The 16,601-nt window shown below is 44.8% G+C and overlaps 1 protein-coding gene across 2 annotated transcripts in view; it reads left to right on the top strand.

Moving 5' to 3' along the window:
* EPS8L3 (EPS8 signaling adaptor L3) overlaps window positions 1-16,601 on the top strand; it is a 187,055-nt gene that overhangs the window by 15,967 nt on the left and 154,487 nt on the right. The window contains exons 2-7 of one of the 2 annotated variants that reach the window (XM_069238344.1): window positions 83-142; window positions 2,906-2,982; window positions 7,041-7,105; window positions 7,556-7,714; window positions 8,932-9,081; window positions 9,773-9,855. In XM_069238344.1, coding sequence (XP_069094445.1) covers window positions 102-142; window positions 2,906-2,982; window positions 7,041-7,105; window positions 7,556-7,714; window positions 8,932-9,081; window positions 9,773-9,855 — 575 coding nt within the window. In that variant the 5' untranslated portion in view covers window positions 83-101. The remainder of the gene's footprint in view (window positions 1-82; window positions 143-2,905; window positions 2,983-7,040; window positions 7,106-7,555; window positions 7,715-8,931; window positions 9,082-9,772; window positions 9,856-16,601) is intronic. The other variant, XM_069238345.1, reaches the window with a different exon arrangement.

Consider the following 16,601-nt stretch of genomic DNA (forward strand, 5'->3'; position numbering starts at 1 on the left):
TAGGGATGCAATGTAGAATATGGAGGGGAGTCTGGGTGAGCGAACTGAACCATCCTGGAGATCTAATTTATGGAATTTTCAGTCCCAAGGTATCAAAGAAGATGAATCAGTATGGTAGATACAGAGACAGCGGCATGTACGAGTAAGTATACCTCTTTAGAGAGTATCATATTAAGTAACTATAAGCCAGCTGTGGTATCTGTTGAGTGTCATATAGTACCTATTAGGGTATTTATTGAGTGCCCATTACAAAGTGAGCAGCCTGTGCACACTTTCACGATATCTACTGTTCCACTTCGTGATGTCACTGGACAGCATGAGTGGTCCAGTAAGGCGGTGGAGAGTCTCTGTAGTGTTGGAGTTAAAATAGAAAGATTCTAATGGTATTTTCAGATTAGTAAAACACTGGAGACAAAATGTAGGTCGCGAGCAGAGAGTTCCAGCAATGTGACCGGTGGCTGAGAAGCAAGGGCCTCCTTTGAATGTCTAAAGGGCCTGAGTTGCACATTTCTGGCAGTGTGGGGATTGCCATGGTTTGTTTTTACCTTGTGAGCAGGAAAGCTTGACTTTAGGTATTAGAGACCAGATGTTCCCATCATCAGGTAACCAGCAGGAAGCATGATTGTGGGGTTACTAATTCCTACGTTTTTTCTTCTTGAGCAAGCAGACAGTTGATGTTAGGGAAGATTACACAGACAAGGTAATGTTTTTAGTTTTGTTGAACATTGTAGGTTGAGACCATATTGTCAATATAGAATACTTTTTAACTCCTCCCTCCCGTCACTGATGCTGGGCCTCAGCAAGCGCCCACCTGTCCCTCCTTCAAAAGATACCTTGGGGCCGATTTACGAAAATGTCCCGCAGCGCAGCAGGTCACCTTGCTGAGCAGCATTGTGACAGAGAAAAGACAGGAATGTGGTGTATTTAAGACAATATGGCACTTTCATACCTTTTCCCCTGTGCTGGAGCCTTTTTGGCAGCTTAGCCCAAACGCAGGCACCCTTGCACCATGGCAAGGGAGCCTGTATTACATGTAGGATTGTTTTCGTGCAGGAAGGGATACCTTCCCGCACAAATACAATCCTGAGAGGCATATTCCTCCTTCTATGTGTGCTCCACAATGCAGCACACACAGAGGGAGGAGGTAACAAGGAGAATTAAAGACATTGCTCCTCGTTCTGCCTCACATGAGAAAGTGTATTTTTTTGTCGAAATCCCAGGTCTAGCAGTTGTGGTAAATCTGAGAATGCGCCAAATATCGCATTGTGTGAGAACACCCACGCATCGCCCACGGAACTCCCTCTCAGAGCAGAGTAAGACAACGCAACAATTTTTACTGCGTTGCCTTCCTCCAGATTTATGGAGCCACTCAGGGCCATGCAAAGTGGCCTTGCATGGCTTCCTAAATCACATGTAAGGTTTGCTCTCTGCTGAAGATGGGGAAAGAGAGAAAATGCCAGCAAGGAGAGGACGGAGCCTGAGAGGGACAGTGGGAGGAGGAGAAGGGGCTAGGGAGCAAGGTAGAGAGTGTAAGCTCGCGGTTAAAGAGTGCCCCTGGAGCATTTGGTGCTGTTTATTGCCAGTGCCCCAGGGCTCGGATGTCACCAGGTGTGATAAATAGCACTACTTGCAAGTTTGACCCTAAACATGGGACATAACATGCATATTCTGCTCCAATGTCTACATGTCCCAGTATTTACTAGGCTTTTTTCTCCTGATAGATTTCGTCAAGTTTGGCATGTCGACTTAAAAGGGGAAAATATGAAGGTGTTCAACATTTTTCATACCACTTGTGACCACTGAGCAAAACGGAGTTTGTGTATGTGCCACAACTTAAAGGGGCGCACTTAATCAGGGCCTAAGTGGGAGAGTATAGAAGAGAATTAAATCAGGAGCATCCAAAAGAAGTAACAGTCAAGAGATGGGAGGAGGGAAAGGGTGGACGAAAAGATAAAATAACACGTTGTTCTGTTGGTTGTTTGGAAGTCACTTATGTTGCTCTATGGTTGTTTTGAAGTGCTGAGGGGTGACAGACACGTAGAAAAGAAGGAGCTGGAGAAGTAACTAGTGAGGGAGCAGGCCTAAAGAAAGGATGGAATAGGAGTAAGAGAAGTGAAAGAGCTGAGTGGCAACAAAAAAACAAGAGAAGGTGGAGTGGCCATAAAGGTAAGAAGAAAGGTGAGAACAGGAGTAAGGGAAGGAAGTAACATGCAAGGGAATAAAAGGACAGCAGAAATAAGGAAAGGCCAGGGGAAACAAAGAGAGAACTGAAGTGAAGGGATGTGAGTGTTCTTAGTTTAAGATGACTATCATGCTCAAAGGGGTGAGGAATTTCACTGTAATTGGGAGTTCTAACAGTGGTCTGATGTAAATATGGAAGATGATAGGGCATCAGCAAAGATAGCGTAGTTGAGTTTTACTCTTTGGCTGTGGTTTCCCAGAAACTGCGTACAACACAATCTGGTGGGATTAACAACACCTTTATCTGTCCAATGTCAATTATGACCGAATGGTCACCATTATTGAAAACCTCTAGAGGAGTATCAGAAATCACAAATTGAAAGTGTCTTCGTCAACATTTTCAATGTGTGCTCCCACATCCTGCAGAGGGCAGAGGGCAGAGTCTGAGTCGTGGCATGGGCGCAATCCCAATTGAATTGAGAGAATTAAATTAACACTTCCGTTGTGGTGATGCAGTTGAGAGACTTCTGTTTTGCTAAGACTTTGACCAGTGATTCGTAAATTAGCAATATATTGAAATGTTGCTGGATGGCATTTAAATAATAGATATAGGTGTAGATGTAAGTTTTTGCTTATGTCTGGATGTTATTGCATGGCTAGATAATCGGATCCTATTTCTTAATGGTTGATCTCTGACACAATGTGGTCTTTATCCCCTGTGTAGTAGCGGTCTTTCATCTGGAGAAGCTGATTTGAAAACATCTCCGAGCATGTCCAGGCCAAGTGGCAAAAGCATATACCGTAAGATCCATGCTCCACCTTTCTCATATTCACATCCATCAACACCTCTCATGAAGTTCAGACCGAACACCCAGCCTTCACTGTGCGTACTCCCATTGAACACATTTTGTTACCTGTGCATCAAACCTTAAGGTCTGAAATTGAAAGCTGCCTTATATGGACAATAATGTCTACTAAACGTGATCCTAAACTTTAAAAAAATAAATCTGCCCGGTAACACAACAAAGGGTGAAAGATGAACAAAGGATCAAATATTGGACTGAAAATGTAAAAAATCATAAGAGTAACTATTCCGTATTACACACACTCTACATTCCCATCTAATTGGCACAGCTCACATAGCAAAAAATACTGCAAGCAACAGGGGCTTTCAAGAGTCACAGTTACTCAAGGTTTTCTAGCTAACCACTGACCATGTAAATGTTTCTTATATACCATATGTGAAATTATCTCCTATGGATATAGTATATTGAGAATTGCTTTTAATGGCAAATCATTTTAGACATGCCTGCTTCCTTGTGGCGATTGTGAATGACATATCTCTAATTGGTGAATCAGCCAATAAAAATAGAGATGCAGCTAGCCCTACCCTCATTTCAATCATGATTCTACCTAAGGTGAGGAAAGAATTTTCAGGAATGCCATATCTGAAACTCACTGTGAAGGTGGTAGTTTATGGTACACCAGACCACTGTTTGAGGAGACCATCTTTTGAGAAGCATCAAGTATCTTAGCCTCCTTGTCAGTAGGTGTAAGGAAAGACAAATCAGATTTCGTTTTCACATTTGGTATCACAGTTCACCATGCAGGGCGGGTTGAATTGGAACACAGACCTTTTTCACCCTGTCTCGACTTCATGGTAATTTTCTGGAGAACATTCCAGAACAAACAACCTTGCTTAGCATGGCACTTTATGAAGTACATTTTTTGGCTGGTTGAAGAAGCAAGATTGTTGGTAAGATCTTAGGTTACTAAATGCAAGGATCAGCACCAAATATTAAGGGGTGCAGAACAAGAGCTTTGCAGTGAGAAGACCATCTTTCTTAGATGTGTCAAACTTATCAGCCGCCACATAAGAATGCTCAGCCTCGATTTATTTGGAATCGCAAGCCATATACTCCAGGTAAGAGCTATTGCTTTCAGTCACGTTAGGTTGTAATGTCTATTTACATATTTCCAAAACCCATGGGGTAGTGACTTTTGTCATAACCTCTTTCAGAGGACTAAGGGCAAGCACGGGGCCCACAGCCCTTTCAGAAGCACTGAACCCAAACATGGGGTTGAGGCCTTTTACTCCTGATGTTATAGGGCCTTACCTACTATGGATCCTAAGCAACTGGGCCAAGTACCATTTCAGCACTTGACACTCAGTGATAGCATGGGTCGAACAGTCCAAGAGGGTGGTAGATACAGGGGGTGAACACAGGCTCATAACACAGAGAGCTTTCAGAGAGCTTTCAATAATATCAATAACTGATTGTCCAGTCAAAACCTCTCTTCTTATGACAAAAGTAGTATTTATATACAAATGCAAAGTGAAACATAGCATCTACCGACAATAAACACAGCCCCTGGAAGTTGGGTCTCTAATGTTAAATAGGCAGGTCACTGAGTCCCATTTCCCTCTCACTAGCGATAGTGGTTATTCCCCATTCACTATAGGAGACATCCAGGTTAGGCTCCTCTATCAGTCTAAGGGGGTCATTCTGACCCTGGCGGTAAATACCGCCAGGGCGGAGGTTGGCGGTAGCACCGCCAACAGGCTGGCGGTGCACCGCCGGGCATTCTGACCGCGGCGGTACAGCCGCGGCCAGAAGCGGAAAGCCGGCGGTGTACCGCCGACTTTCCGCTGCCCATGGGAATCCGCCATGGCGGCGCAGCTTGCTGCGCCGCCATGGGGATTCTGACACCGCATACCGCCATCCTGTTCCTGGCGGTTCGCCCGCCAGGAACAGGATGGCGGTATGGGGTGCCGTGGGGCCCCTGGGGGCCCCTGCAGGGCCCATGCCATTGGCATGGGCCCTGCAGGGGCCCCCGTAAGAGGGCCCCACAAATAATTTCAGTGTCTGCTTTGCAGACACTGAAATTCGCGACGGGTGCAACTGCACCCGTCGCACCTTCCCACTCCGCCGGCTCCATTCTGAGCCGGCGTCCTCGTGGGAAGGGTGTTTCCCGCTGGGCTGGCGGACTTTCGGCGGTCACCCGCCAGCCCAGTGGGAAACCCAGAATGACCGCCGCGGTCTTTTGACCGCAGTACGGTCTTCTGGCGGTTCCCGCTTGGCGGGCGGCTACCGCTGCCCGCCAAGCTTAGAATCACCCCCTAAGTCTCTGGAGTATTGTTCCATTGTATAAGTGATATCTGACACACAAGTTACCCCTGGCTTTCTAGCCTTTCTATCAGTTTTGCATGACCTGAGTCTCCGAAAGCGTCTAACTTGCCGACATGCAGACTGCAGCAGCTGCCTTTGGTAAGTAACACTCACGGCTCTGCAGGGGCAGCGACAGAGGGTTCTCAGCACACCTCCGATCTGACAGTAAGTTTCCCTTTATCCTTCCCACAGGTGGATAGGAGGTTATGTGACAGCTTCCGCTTCCAATCCAAAGTCAGGGCTCAGGCCTGCCTGAGTCACCACAGCAGCCTCTCCTCTTAAGGGTGGCATCAACTGGGATATGATCCTTGTTCTTCCCTCTGGCATACAGAGCTACTACTCTTACTCTGCACATGGGCGGTGGCCTGATTGGCACAGCAGAAAGTTCCTCTTTACAGAGGCCCCATCTGCCAGACGGCGTCGCCGGATCTACAGCCACACATGTGCGATGGCCCAACCTGCACGACTAACTTCACGGCAGCCCTGTCTGGCATACAAGGTCGCCGACTTACACACCACACATGGTCATGGCCTGATCAGTACAGTTCTCTCTTCACACATCGCTGCAGGGGTCCACTTACCAGGATCCCCTGCTAATCTTTGCTCCCTCCAGTGATCTCCTCTTCCTCACATGACACACTGGTGTTGACAAGCAGGCAGGCACTGGCTCTCCCAGCATGGAGAGGCAGGTGGTCTTGGATTTTCAGCTGGGTATTTAGGCACAAAACCTGTTGGACCTGACTGTGTGGCAAGGTCCCAGACAAAAAAAAGAAGCTTAGTGATGCTCTATCACAGGCATGTAGTCCATTATATATCAGACATTTGAGGACTGCACTTGGTCACAAAGTTGCCTAAAGTGGGACATACAAAAAAAAACTTAAACACAGAAAATTGTCATGGACATAGCCAATTTCCAGTACTCATCAGCTAAAGGAAATAGTGTATGTGAAATGTGAGAAAGATACAAGCAGTTCAGGGTGGGCATGAGATTAAAGAGTTGTACAGCCCTTGGATTCACACAGTTTAAAACTTGTGAGGCATTGTTTCTGGTCCCTTTCAATTAGTTGCTATTGGGAGATAGCAAGAAATTAGAATAGCCTGTCTCCTCCCTTCACATTGCTTTCTTTCTCCTTCTGCTAAATGAGCATTCCTTTCTCCTAACTTTCCCATCCTTTCTATCTAGGATACTCCACCATGATCCCACTTAATTATACTAGTGTCCCTGACTCGTAGGCATCTTTCACACTTTACTTGCACATTTTTGTTTTTCATCATTTCTTTCTTTGTCTTTGTTAATGCTTTTGGTTTATTGTCGTATGTGCTCATATCCCACTTCTATTGCTCTTCATGTCTCTCAGTCTTTCCCTATCTATAGGCTTAGCACTTCCCCATGCGTCCTGTTCTTCCACTGGGGGTGCCCAGAGCTCCTCTCCATATATAAAAAAGTAAACAAGCTTTAAGCCTTAAGCTTCTGTCTTTCACATTCTTCAACTATTTTTATTTTGAGCTCCTCTCCCTATGTCACGTTCTTATGAAATTCCTATGCTGAGATCCTCTCCATTAGTGCTGAACTTCTTTCCCTGTCTCACATTCATCATATATTCCCATGCAGAGCATTCTTTTGTCTCTTGTGTTCTTCTGTATTGCATTTTTTTGTCACATTACCCTGTTTTTGCCTTATTCCCTCAGAGCAGCGGAAGCAGTACTCACAGGCTGTTGTGAGTTTACATGACAAGATTCAGCAGCGAGTGGAGGTAAGAAAGGTCCACAGGAATACTTGCTCATCACTATGATCAGTTATGTAAGAGAAACAAGCCAATAAGAAGTTTGTGTTAACAATGCAGGGTCTTACACTCCCCACCAAAGAAATATCTCACATCACATTAAAGCACTGTCCCGGAATATAAAGGAAACAATTCAGCTCACCAGAAGATGCTCCCACTCATTCACCCAACCACAGTGCAAACCCTGTCAAGCAATGAAGACTCATGGTCCGTGAAGAGACAGACTCCTGTCAATAAGGGCATTCTCCTACCTACTCAAGAAACACAGCTCATTACAACATGGAATTTTTGCCATTCCAGTTGTGACAGACTTGTTCTATTTGCAGTTATAGGATATGAAAACACAATCTTGCCTGAGATAAGATTATATAATCCTAAACTGTCATAGCCTTGCATTCCTTTCTTTGTTTCTCCCCTCAGCACCTTCTCACCTGTGAAGTGGATTCCGAGAAGATGCGTACTGTTGAGGATGCTATTGCTCGGCTAAAGTTGCTGGATTCCCAAGGTCGGGTCTGGGGGCAGGATCTCATTTTACAAGTCAAGGATGAAGAATTGTCACTGACTGATATTGAGACCAGGGTAAGATGTGAAAACAAACAGTTCCACAATGAGGAGAGGATATCACGACCTGTATGAAGTGAGACATGTCAGGTTCATAGCAAGACTCTTCATTTTGTCCAAGAGCGAGTGAGAATTCCAATATATACAGGAGAAACATTTTACTTGTCATGAGGGCATTCAGTCCAAAGGAAGTGTAAACATTCTAGATCCATATGAAGAGATTCCATCTCTGCCCTTGTAGTGAGCAATATTGTATTTTCTTAATCGTGAAGATGTTCATATAATGTGCTCCTACCAACAGAGAGATGGATCAACCCTACTCATACAAAGAGATGTTTCTTACCTATTGGGTGAGATGACATATCCACACATAAGGAAATAGGCCATTCCTGCTCATAGCAGACAGATCAGCCCTCCTCTTAGGGAAGGAATCTTCCCTACCTTGTGGCAAATAGACTTTTCCTGCCTATGGGGAAAAACATAACTGAACACAAAGAAAGAGTTGGAACAACAAAGGTCATAGTGCAGGAAACCTTCCCTAGTCAGGAGTAGCAAGACCTTGCTTACTATAGCCACTGAGCCTGTTTATCATGTAAGTGATGTCTTTGAAGCAGATTAGGCTTTCACTTAATACAGGGACCAACACACTGTACAGGTGAAAGTAGAGGTGTGCATATAATGGTAGAAAATCATTGATGTCAGATGAAGAGCCTAAAAATGTGGATAGGTCACAGGCAATGGATTCTAGCAGCAACACCGAGGCAGTGAGGTCAGTGAGGAATTGATTGCACTACATCCAAACTTGTCTGCGCCTACTGCTCATGGTGAACCCCATGACAGAGGTGTTGTCTGCCCTTACGTGTAGACAAATGAGATGGAAGGAATGGAGAACAGGACTAGGATACAGGAGATGTAAATCATTGCTGGGTTTTCTTATGACCCAATAATCCCAATCTTTTGCATGAAAGCAGTTCCATCCATAGAAGGGAGAGCAATCACAGTGAGAGAGAATCATTCCAAGGAAGTGCCCATTAACAAGTAACAGCACACCCCAACCAGAAGAGGAGCAAATGGGACACAAGGAAAGGTCTAAGACCATTGACATGAATCTGAATCAACCTTATGTGGGACATAGGTCAGGGTGTGCACGCAGGAGACAGAAAGCACTTGTCATCCATTTCAATTGCACTTCGACCTACAAAATGAACCCAGTTTTTGTGTCTGTTCCCCTGCAGGAGGAGCTGGACTGCTTCAGCCTGGACAGCGTGTTAAGCTGCAACTCCATCTTAAACAGCGGCACTTACAACTCGGTCCTGGCACTGACCATCAGAGAGCTGCAGGCCCGAAGAACCTCCATTTTCCTCTTCCAGTGTGAGGAGCTCGGGGTAAGCAGTGGGCTCTAAGAATCACAACGGCATGGCAGCGGTGTATGGGAATCAGTGTGAGTAGTCTGGATGTTACTGAGTTTAACTGCTGTAAGCAGTATGGAGGCACAGATGACAGAAGTGGTAATGTTCTATGTAAGCAGTGAAGGCACTAGCGATGTGTAATAACTATCTGCATGAGCAATGGAGATGGCAGTAACAAGTCATATTCTTCTTTGTGAGCATTGCAGGGGTCACTAATGGCTGGTAACTCGTATTAGTACTGTGGGAGAGCTGATGTAAGTGGTAATCTGCATAATTGATAGGTTTTAAGCTGGTGCGGTAAACAGTAGTAACCACCTCTCTGAAGGCATTGGTGGTCCGTGTTGACCTCTGTGAGTATGGTGGCAGGGATCAGTTATGCGCTTTAACCTCTGTGAGCAGAATGGCGGCCATTGGTCAGTAACAATTCAAGTGAACAGTGTGATGGCCAGGAAGAGGTAGTCACATCTTATGTGAGCAGTGTATGGGTCATAACATGGGTCTTTCAGAGTTTCTGGGTGGCTTGGGGCATCGCCAACTCTCTCTCCTCCTGACTGGTGAATTATAGCAGTTCTGACAGACCCAATATGAAGCCTCGATTGGTCACAAAGTAGGCTTGCTGTTGTTCCAAAAACCATCATTAATTTGTGTCCTCCTGTCACTCAAACAGGCTGAGCTGCTGCAGGTTAACATAGAGAAATCCATGGGGACAGGAAGAAGAAGAGAGGAAGAACCCAACCAGATGACTCTCAGGTACAAGCTGTAAGCTCCCAGTACGCAAGCACACCTCCCTACACAATTCCTGGCCTCATAAGACTCTACTAACAATATAAAACACCTACTTAAGACTGTCTTTACCAGCAAATGTACATACCCACATCAACTGGACACCCACTGCCATTTGACCTTACTGTAACTCACAACAACCACCGGTCATCTCAAAGCACCCATGGAACACTATCCTCATCAGTAACCACTCACCTACCATGACTTCCACTGAAAACTACCCTCACCAAGACACTCCCTGAACATTGCTCTGACAAAGATGATTCACTGATCACTTTCACTAAGGGGTCCACCTTCAACTTATAAGCACAACCACTTGCTGTATCTACTTCTAGGGCACCTTCTAATAGCTGCCACTTCCAGGATACCCACATAGCTTCCAGGACACTCAATGACCACTAGCCTTACTATTGTTCACTCTCTTCAGCCATATGATGCAAAAGACAGCAGTGTTAGCTGTTCCTCCGGAATCAATGCATTACAAGAGCTACATATGGAATAGTTACATTCTAAATCTGTACATTGCAACCTGTACCAACTCGATATGAAACCAAGCTGAAGCCACAAAAGTTTACTGGGGGTCGAAATTCTCAAATCGAATATAGGAATTTATTTATTTAATAACTGCTCCCACTCTGGCATTACATCTTCCAATTAAAGGTGTTAAGAAGTACCCCCCATGTATGGTGTTAAAGCTAAACAATGCCTAACCTATTGAAAGCACAGCTCTCATCCTTGACCACACTTGCTCCTCCCATGACATTTTACTGTATTTGTAACTCGCCATTTGGGGTAACTCTTTTTTACCAGCATACCACTTCCCCATCGTACTGACCATTCCAGGTGTCAACAGCTGGGTCTTAGCTCAGTTCATAATTAACTAATTATCTGTACAGTACCTTCAAGGGTTGTAAGTACTCTTTGCAGGTCCCCTACTGTAGCACGAGGAACATTTCCAGAGAATCCCCCGCTGTACTTTGTCAAATGCTGTAGAGAATTTCACCTCACCAATGGACCTGTAGCCATTATAACAAATACTGCTTGCACACAATCTTCAGAATGTCAGGCAGGGTAGTCAGTTCCTAGTCACTAACTCCACATCCCCAGTTTAGTGATTTGGACACAAAAGAGTCCATGTCCATCCTTCGGGCAACTTACCCGTTGTTGCAATAACAGCCACCAAAACCTTGCAGAAAAGAGGTGCTCAACTTCTAAATGCAACATTTGAATAACTTCAGAAATCCATAGCACCGAAGGCTTAGCTGCCTGCTACATTTATAGAACACCAGCCAGCCTACCACGACAGGAATTGACCTACCAGAGCACCTATTGACCACTAACATTCTCAGCGATCTTTGTCCTTACCGGGGCACTCAATGACCTCTATGCGTAACATTGTACCCAAATGACCAACACCTTTATAAAGATTCCCCACTGACCATTGCTGCTCCAAGGACACCTATGGACCACTGGCACTACAACACAAGTTGACCACTGCATCTACCGGGACACAAATTGAGCACCGCCACTACCCACATAAACACTGACCACTGTCCCTATGGACACACACGCTGACAAACCCTAATTACTGCTCCCACTAGGGCCAACCACCATCCATTATTACTACCAGGACCTATACTGATTTCTCCTATAAGTATTCTCACTGACCACTGCCCGTGGGCGGACACCCGCTTAACACTACTGCCACTGTGTCATATACTGACCGCTTCTCTGGTTGGGAATAATATGGGCTACTGACTCTACAAGTACACCTACCGATCACTTTTCCTCCAAGAACTCCCTCAAACCATCGCCACTACCAGGAAATCCAGTGGGTTCTGCTGCAATAAACACATACTTGCCACTGCCCCAAGCAGGCCACCTGACTAACAACATCATATGACTTATGACTGTTCAGCGATGATACCTTTTTTGCGACCAAACGATTGCCATTTCATCATTTTTATATTGTTTATTTATCCTAATACCATTATATGCCTAATATAATACCACCACTTCGTGCCTGTACGCTGGTGTCTACGTTTGCTATTCCCACATCTCTTCTTATGTCACCTTATGTCATGCTGGTATTCCCCCTCGATCCTTGTCTTAGGGAATTTATTGCATCGGTATCCTTCAGTGACGTGTTGCTTATGTCATTCCTGCATCCACTATTCCGCATTATACTGCTCTTGTGCTTCTAGCCATAGGTCACAATATCACAAAAATGTATCTATCATTATGGCGTGTCCCACTATCCTTGTATCTTGTTACGGCTGTTGTGTCTCTGCATCTGTTTTAAAAAACCTGTTTTGCTCCTCAGCCACTGTGCCCTGCGATTGCTTTTATGACTTTCTTTTACAATGTCTCATGTTCATATTGTGTGTCTGCACTTTAGTCGAGGTCTTGATATTGCGGTCTTGATATTATCCCTTAATTGTTATGTTATAATATGATATTATTCAGCTATCTAAATGTTATTATACAGAAATCATTATTCCATGCTGCTACCTTCCCTCAGTCTGTGTCATAATACTGCTATCACCCTCTTTAATTGTCACAACATTGTCATTGCTCCTCGTTCCCTGCAATGTGGGACAGATATTGGGCCTGATTTAGATGTTGGAGGACGAGTTACCCTGTCACAATGGTGACGGACATCCTATCCGCCGAAATATAAATCCCATGATATCCTATGGGATTTATATTTCAGCTGCCAGGATATCCTTCACCGCTGTGATGGAGTAACTCGTCTGCTAACATCTAAATCAAGCCCCTTGTAATTCTACTTCTGTGCCATGATGCTATTACTCTGACCTATTTATCCTTATACTATGACACTGCTGTTGTTTCATAACATTGTTTTTCTACTGTGTTCTTCTTTCATTCAACTTCTCTTTCCTCTGGCATCATGATACTCCATTACGCTGTTCCTGTCTCTATTGATAATGCAGCCATTGTCCCATTCTCCTTGCATCAGGATATTGCTGTTGTTCCTAACATGTCCTTTCATTCCACTACTAGTTTCCCTCTAACTTTGTATTGTTATATTGGCTTTGCCTCTCTGTGCCTAGGTCATGATTCTGCTTTGTTACATTGAGCCTTCACCATCACACTGTTATTGTGCCTCTACCCCTTTTCCATAATAGTGGTACTGGCCAGCTGGCTTTATGTCATGATAATGACTTTATCATTTGTGTGTATCACAATGTTAACATTGACTCTTATGACGTGATATTTATATTGTTCCTTTCATGTCTTGATATTGACTGGTGCCGACCATTTTGACTGTGCTTCATTTGTTAAAAAAATAGTTTCACGTCTCAAAGTATGCCTTAGAAGGTTTTTGTGGAGACTGTTGCTCCTACAGATGCTTCCTACTGCCAGCAAATATATTTTAAATGCATTGCATTTACATGCTTGATTTAGCAAAACTGTAAGAAGTTAATTCTGAAATTAGGCTTGTGGGAGAACATTGCATTTTGTTTTTGAAAAAATTTAAAGAATTTTCAATAAGTGACATAATCTTTCAAGAAATTCCAGCATTGTTTTCGGATAAAATGCTAAGTTTCTTTTTTCTCGTTTTCCTGTTTATGGAATGCACGATGCAATCAATCAATCAATGGATTTGTAAAGTGCGGCGTATCATCCCGGGAGGTATCCAGGCGCTCTGGGAGGTTTGTTGTGTGCCAGTGTCTACTCCTCAAACAGCCATGTCTTGAGTTTTTTCCTGTTGTCGAGGAGGGTGTGACGTGCACAGGTGGGAGGAGGGGCAAAAGGGGGGGGGGGTTGCTTTCGAAGATAATCACCTCCGTTTTGTCAGTGACCAGTTTCAGGCAGTTGTATCTCATCCATTCAGCGACGTGTATCATGGTGTAGCTGAAGTTGTCTCTGGGAGTGGCGTGGTCTTCGGAGAAGGCGAGTATTAGTTTGTGTCGTCAGAGTAGGAGATGATGTTGAGTCCCTTGGAGTGTACGAGCTCGGCTAACAGTGTCTGGTAGACATTGAAAAGGGTAGGGTTGAGGGAGTATCCCTGCGGGACGCCTCAAATTATGTTGTTCAGTTCTGACGTGAAGGGGGGAAGGCAGACCCTCTGGGTGCGGCCTGTGTTGAGGGCGTGGATCCATGCGAGGGCCTTGCTACGGATCCCAATGTGGTGGAGTCTGGAGGTGAGGCTTAAGTGAGAGAGGGTGTCAAATGCAGCAGAGAGGTCTAGGAGGATCAGGGCCGTCTTCTCACCGTGGTCCAGGAGGATCCTGAGGTCATCTGTTGAGGCAATGAGGTTGGTCTCTGTGCTTTGGTTGGAGCAGAAACTGCATTGTGAGGAGTATAGCAGGTTGTGTTTTTGAAGGTTTTCAGAGAGTTGCTTGTTGATGGATTTTTCCAGGACCTTTGCTGGGAAGGGGAGCAGAGAGATAGGGCAGTAATTTGTGAACTTGCTGGGGTCGGCTGAAGGTTTCTTCAGGAGCAATTTGACCTCTGCTTGTTTCCATGCCCCTGGGTTGGTGGCAGTCTTGATGGAGGTGTTGCAGATGTGAGTGAGGAAGCTGCTGATCTTCTGACCGAGGTTGAGGTTTGTTATGGTGGCAGGGGTAAATGGGTGCGCCAAAGTGGGTGTAGATCATGAGGGGGCTGTTTCCTGTATGGATAGTGTTGTCTAGTCTGTGATGAGGTGGCCGGGAGAGTCCTCAGACGGAGTCAAAAGGTGATCTATGCTGATGGGTTGCGGAGGAAAGTTGCTATTGATGACTGTGATCTTGCTGTAGAAGTAATCAGCAAGGGAGTTGCAGATAGTCTGGAAAGGTTGGATTGTGTTTTCAGTGGTTGCTGGGTGGGACAACTGTGATGATCTTGAAGAGTTTCTTCGGGCAGTGGTGCTTTCCTCGATGTGGCTGAGAAGGGCGACCTTCTTGCTTTTTTGAGGTGGTGGTGGTACTTGTTCAGCGCATCTTTGAAGGTGGTGCGGTCTGCCAGATCTCTCGTGCGAGGCCAACATCTTTCTAGCCTTTTGCATTCTCTCCTTAGTGTGCATAATTCGGAGGTGAACCACCTGGTGGGCTTGCTGGATCTTCTGGACCTTCTGCAAAACACTGCGGTGCAGGGGCACTGCCTGCTGCACTACCTCAACTGAAATACTGCGCTCCGCTCAACTCTGTCAGCTTCTTCTGTTCTGTAATCACTGCCGCCTTGATCTCCTCATAGCTCCTTCGGTCTCATCTCTTTGATTATTATTTGACTAATTTTCCCACAAAGTTGAACATTTAGAAAGCCATGTCACTCCTTTCTCACCCCACGTATCCTAAGAACTTGTCTGCTATTTTTTTTTGTTTTACCAATTTCATCCGTACTAATGATGGCCTAAAACCATTCATGTACGCAGCTGACAATATTAAAGCTGCTTACACTAAGTCAGCCACCACATCTGTTCCTTCTAGGTTAACACAGTGAACTCCTAACTGTCCCATTGTGAAGTATCCAGTTATCTGAAAGTTGGCCAAGCAACACTTCTACTGAAAAAAGTCACCACCATCTCTGACATCAGTGATTGTCGTCCCATCATTGTTGTTTGCAATGGGGTTATTAATTTGCGGGGTTGGTACTCCTACTAACTCAACAAATCTACTTTAGTTAGGTCAAAAACAGCCGTGAGAAAACCTCTTCTCAACCCCTGGTGGCTACTTCACAAGCAGCAGGCAATCTCCAGAGAAGTGAATGTTAAATTAATGTACTGCCAACAATAAAAGAACACAACATAATACAATTCTCAAACCAATGTAGAAACATAGAGAAAAATACAATGAATACAAAACTCAAAGGTCACTAAAATACATTGAGGGGAACCAGAGATATGAATTTTAAATGTTTAGGGCAAAAATCACCAAGAAAAATGAAAGGTCCAATCAAAAGTCATTGTTGACAGGGTCGGTCTGTATGCAGGAAAATCTGGCAGTGCTCGAAGGACTAGTCTCACAGAGCAGTGTATGGGATGGTAATTGGCTGTTTGTAGGCCTGTATTATGGTCCGGTGGGCCACTTTTGACTACTACTTTCCCTGATACTACCACAAACTTTGCCTGCAGCATGCACACTTCTGCAGTTTCCCCCACCCTGAAAAATAATTCCATAGCTTGTTTTTACAAGTTGAAATCTGCCTTGATTAGCAAATATGGGATACTTTTTTAGCTATCTGATTCTCTAATGCTGGCCACTTTTAATGTGGTGCTCAAACCTATTTTCTGTCCCCGTCCATCCTTAGCTGTTGACCGGACCTAAGTGCGATTTCAGGCCATCCACAATTGAGCAGATGTCAGATAAATCAAGTGGGTCGTCTTGATCAAAGTTTTTATTTTCTGACTCATTATCTGAAATGAAACTCAAAATCTTCCAGTGGCACAAGGTCCACAGCTATGACTTGCGTGGGTCCATCACAGTCTTATATGCTGAAATCCCACTGAAGGCATTGGTTTTAGTGACAAAAGCTCCAAATGGGACTTACCTAGATTTCTCAACAGTCAAGGTTGCTTAGTGGGTCAGATATATGTGCCACCTCACCCTGATCCAAGGTTTTACTTTTAGACCCAGTCACATTTTTTGAAAGTCAGAATCCTCCATTGAGGCAAGGCTATTGAAGCTGCGGCTGGAAACCATTCTATGAGACCGGATGCATTCACCACAAGTTCCTGCTGACCCAGTTTTCAGCATGGAAAAAAGTTC

Source organism: Pleurodeles waltl, chromosome 6, assembly GCF_031143425.1.
Source record: "Pleurodeles waltl isolate 20211129_DDA chromosome 6, aPleWal1.hap1.20221129, whole genome shotgun sequence".
NCBI classification, from domain to species: Eukaryota; Metazoa; Chordata; class Amphibia; order Caudata; family Salamandridae; genus Pleurodeles; species Pleurodeles waltl.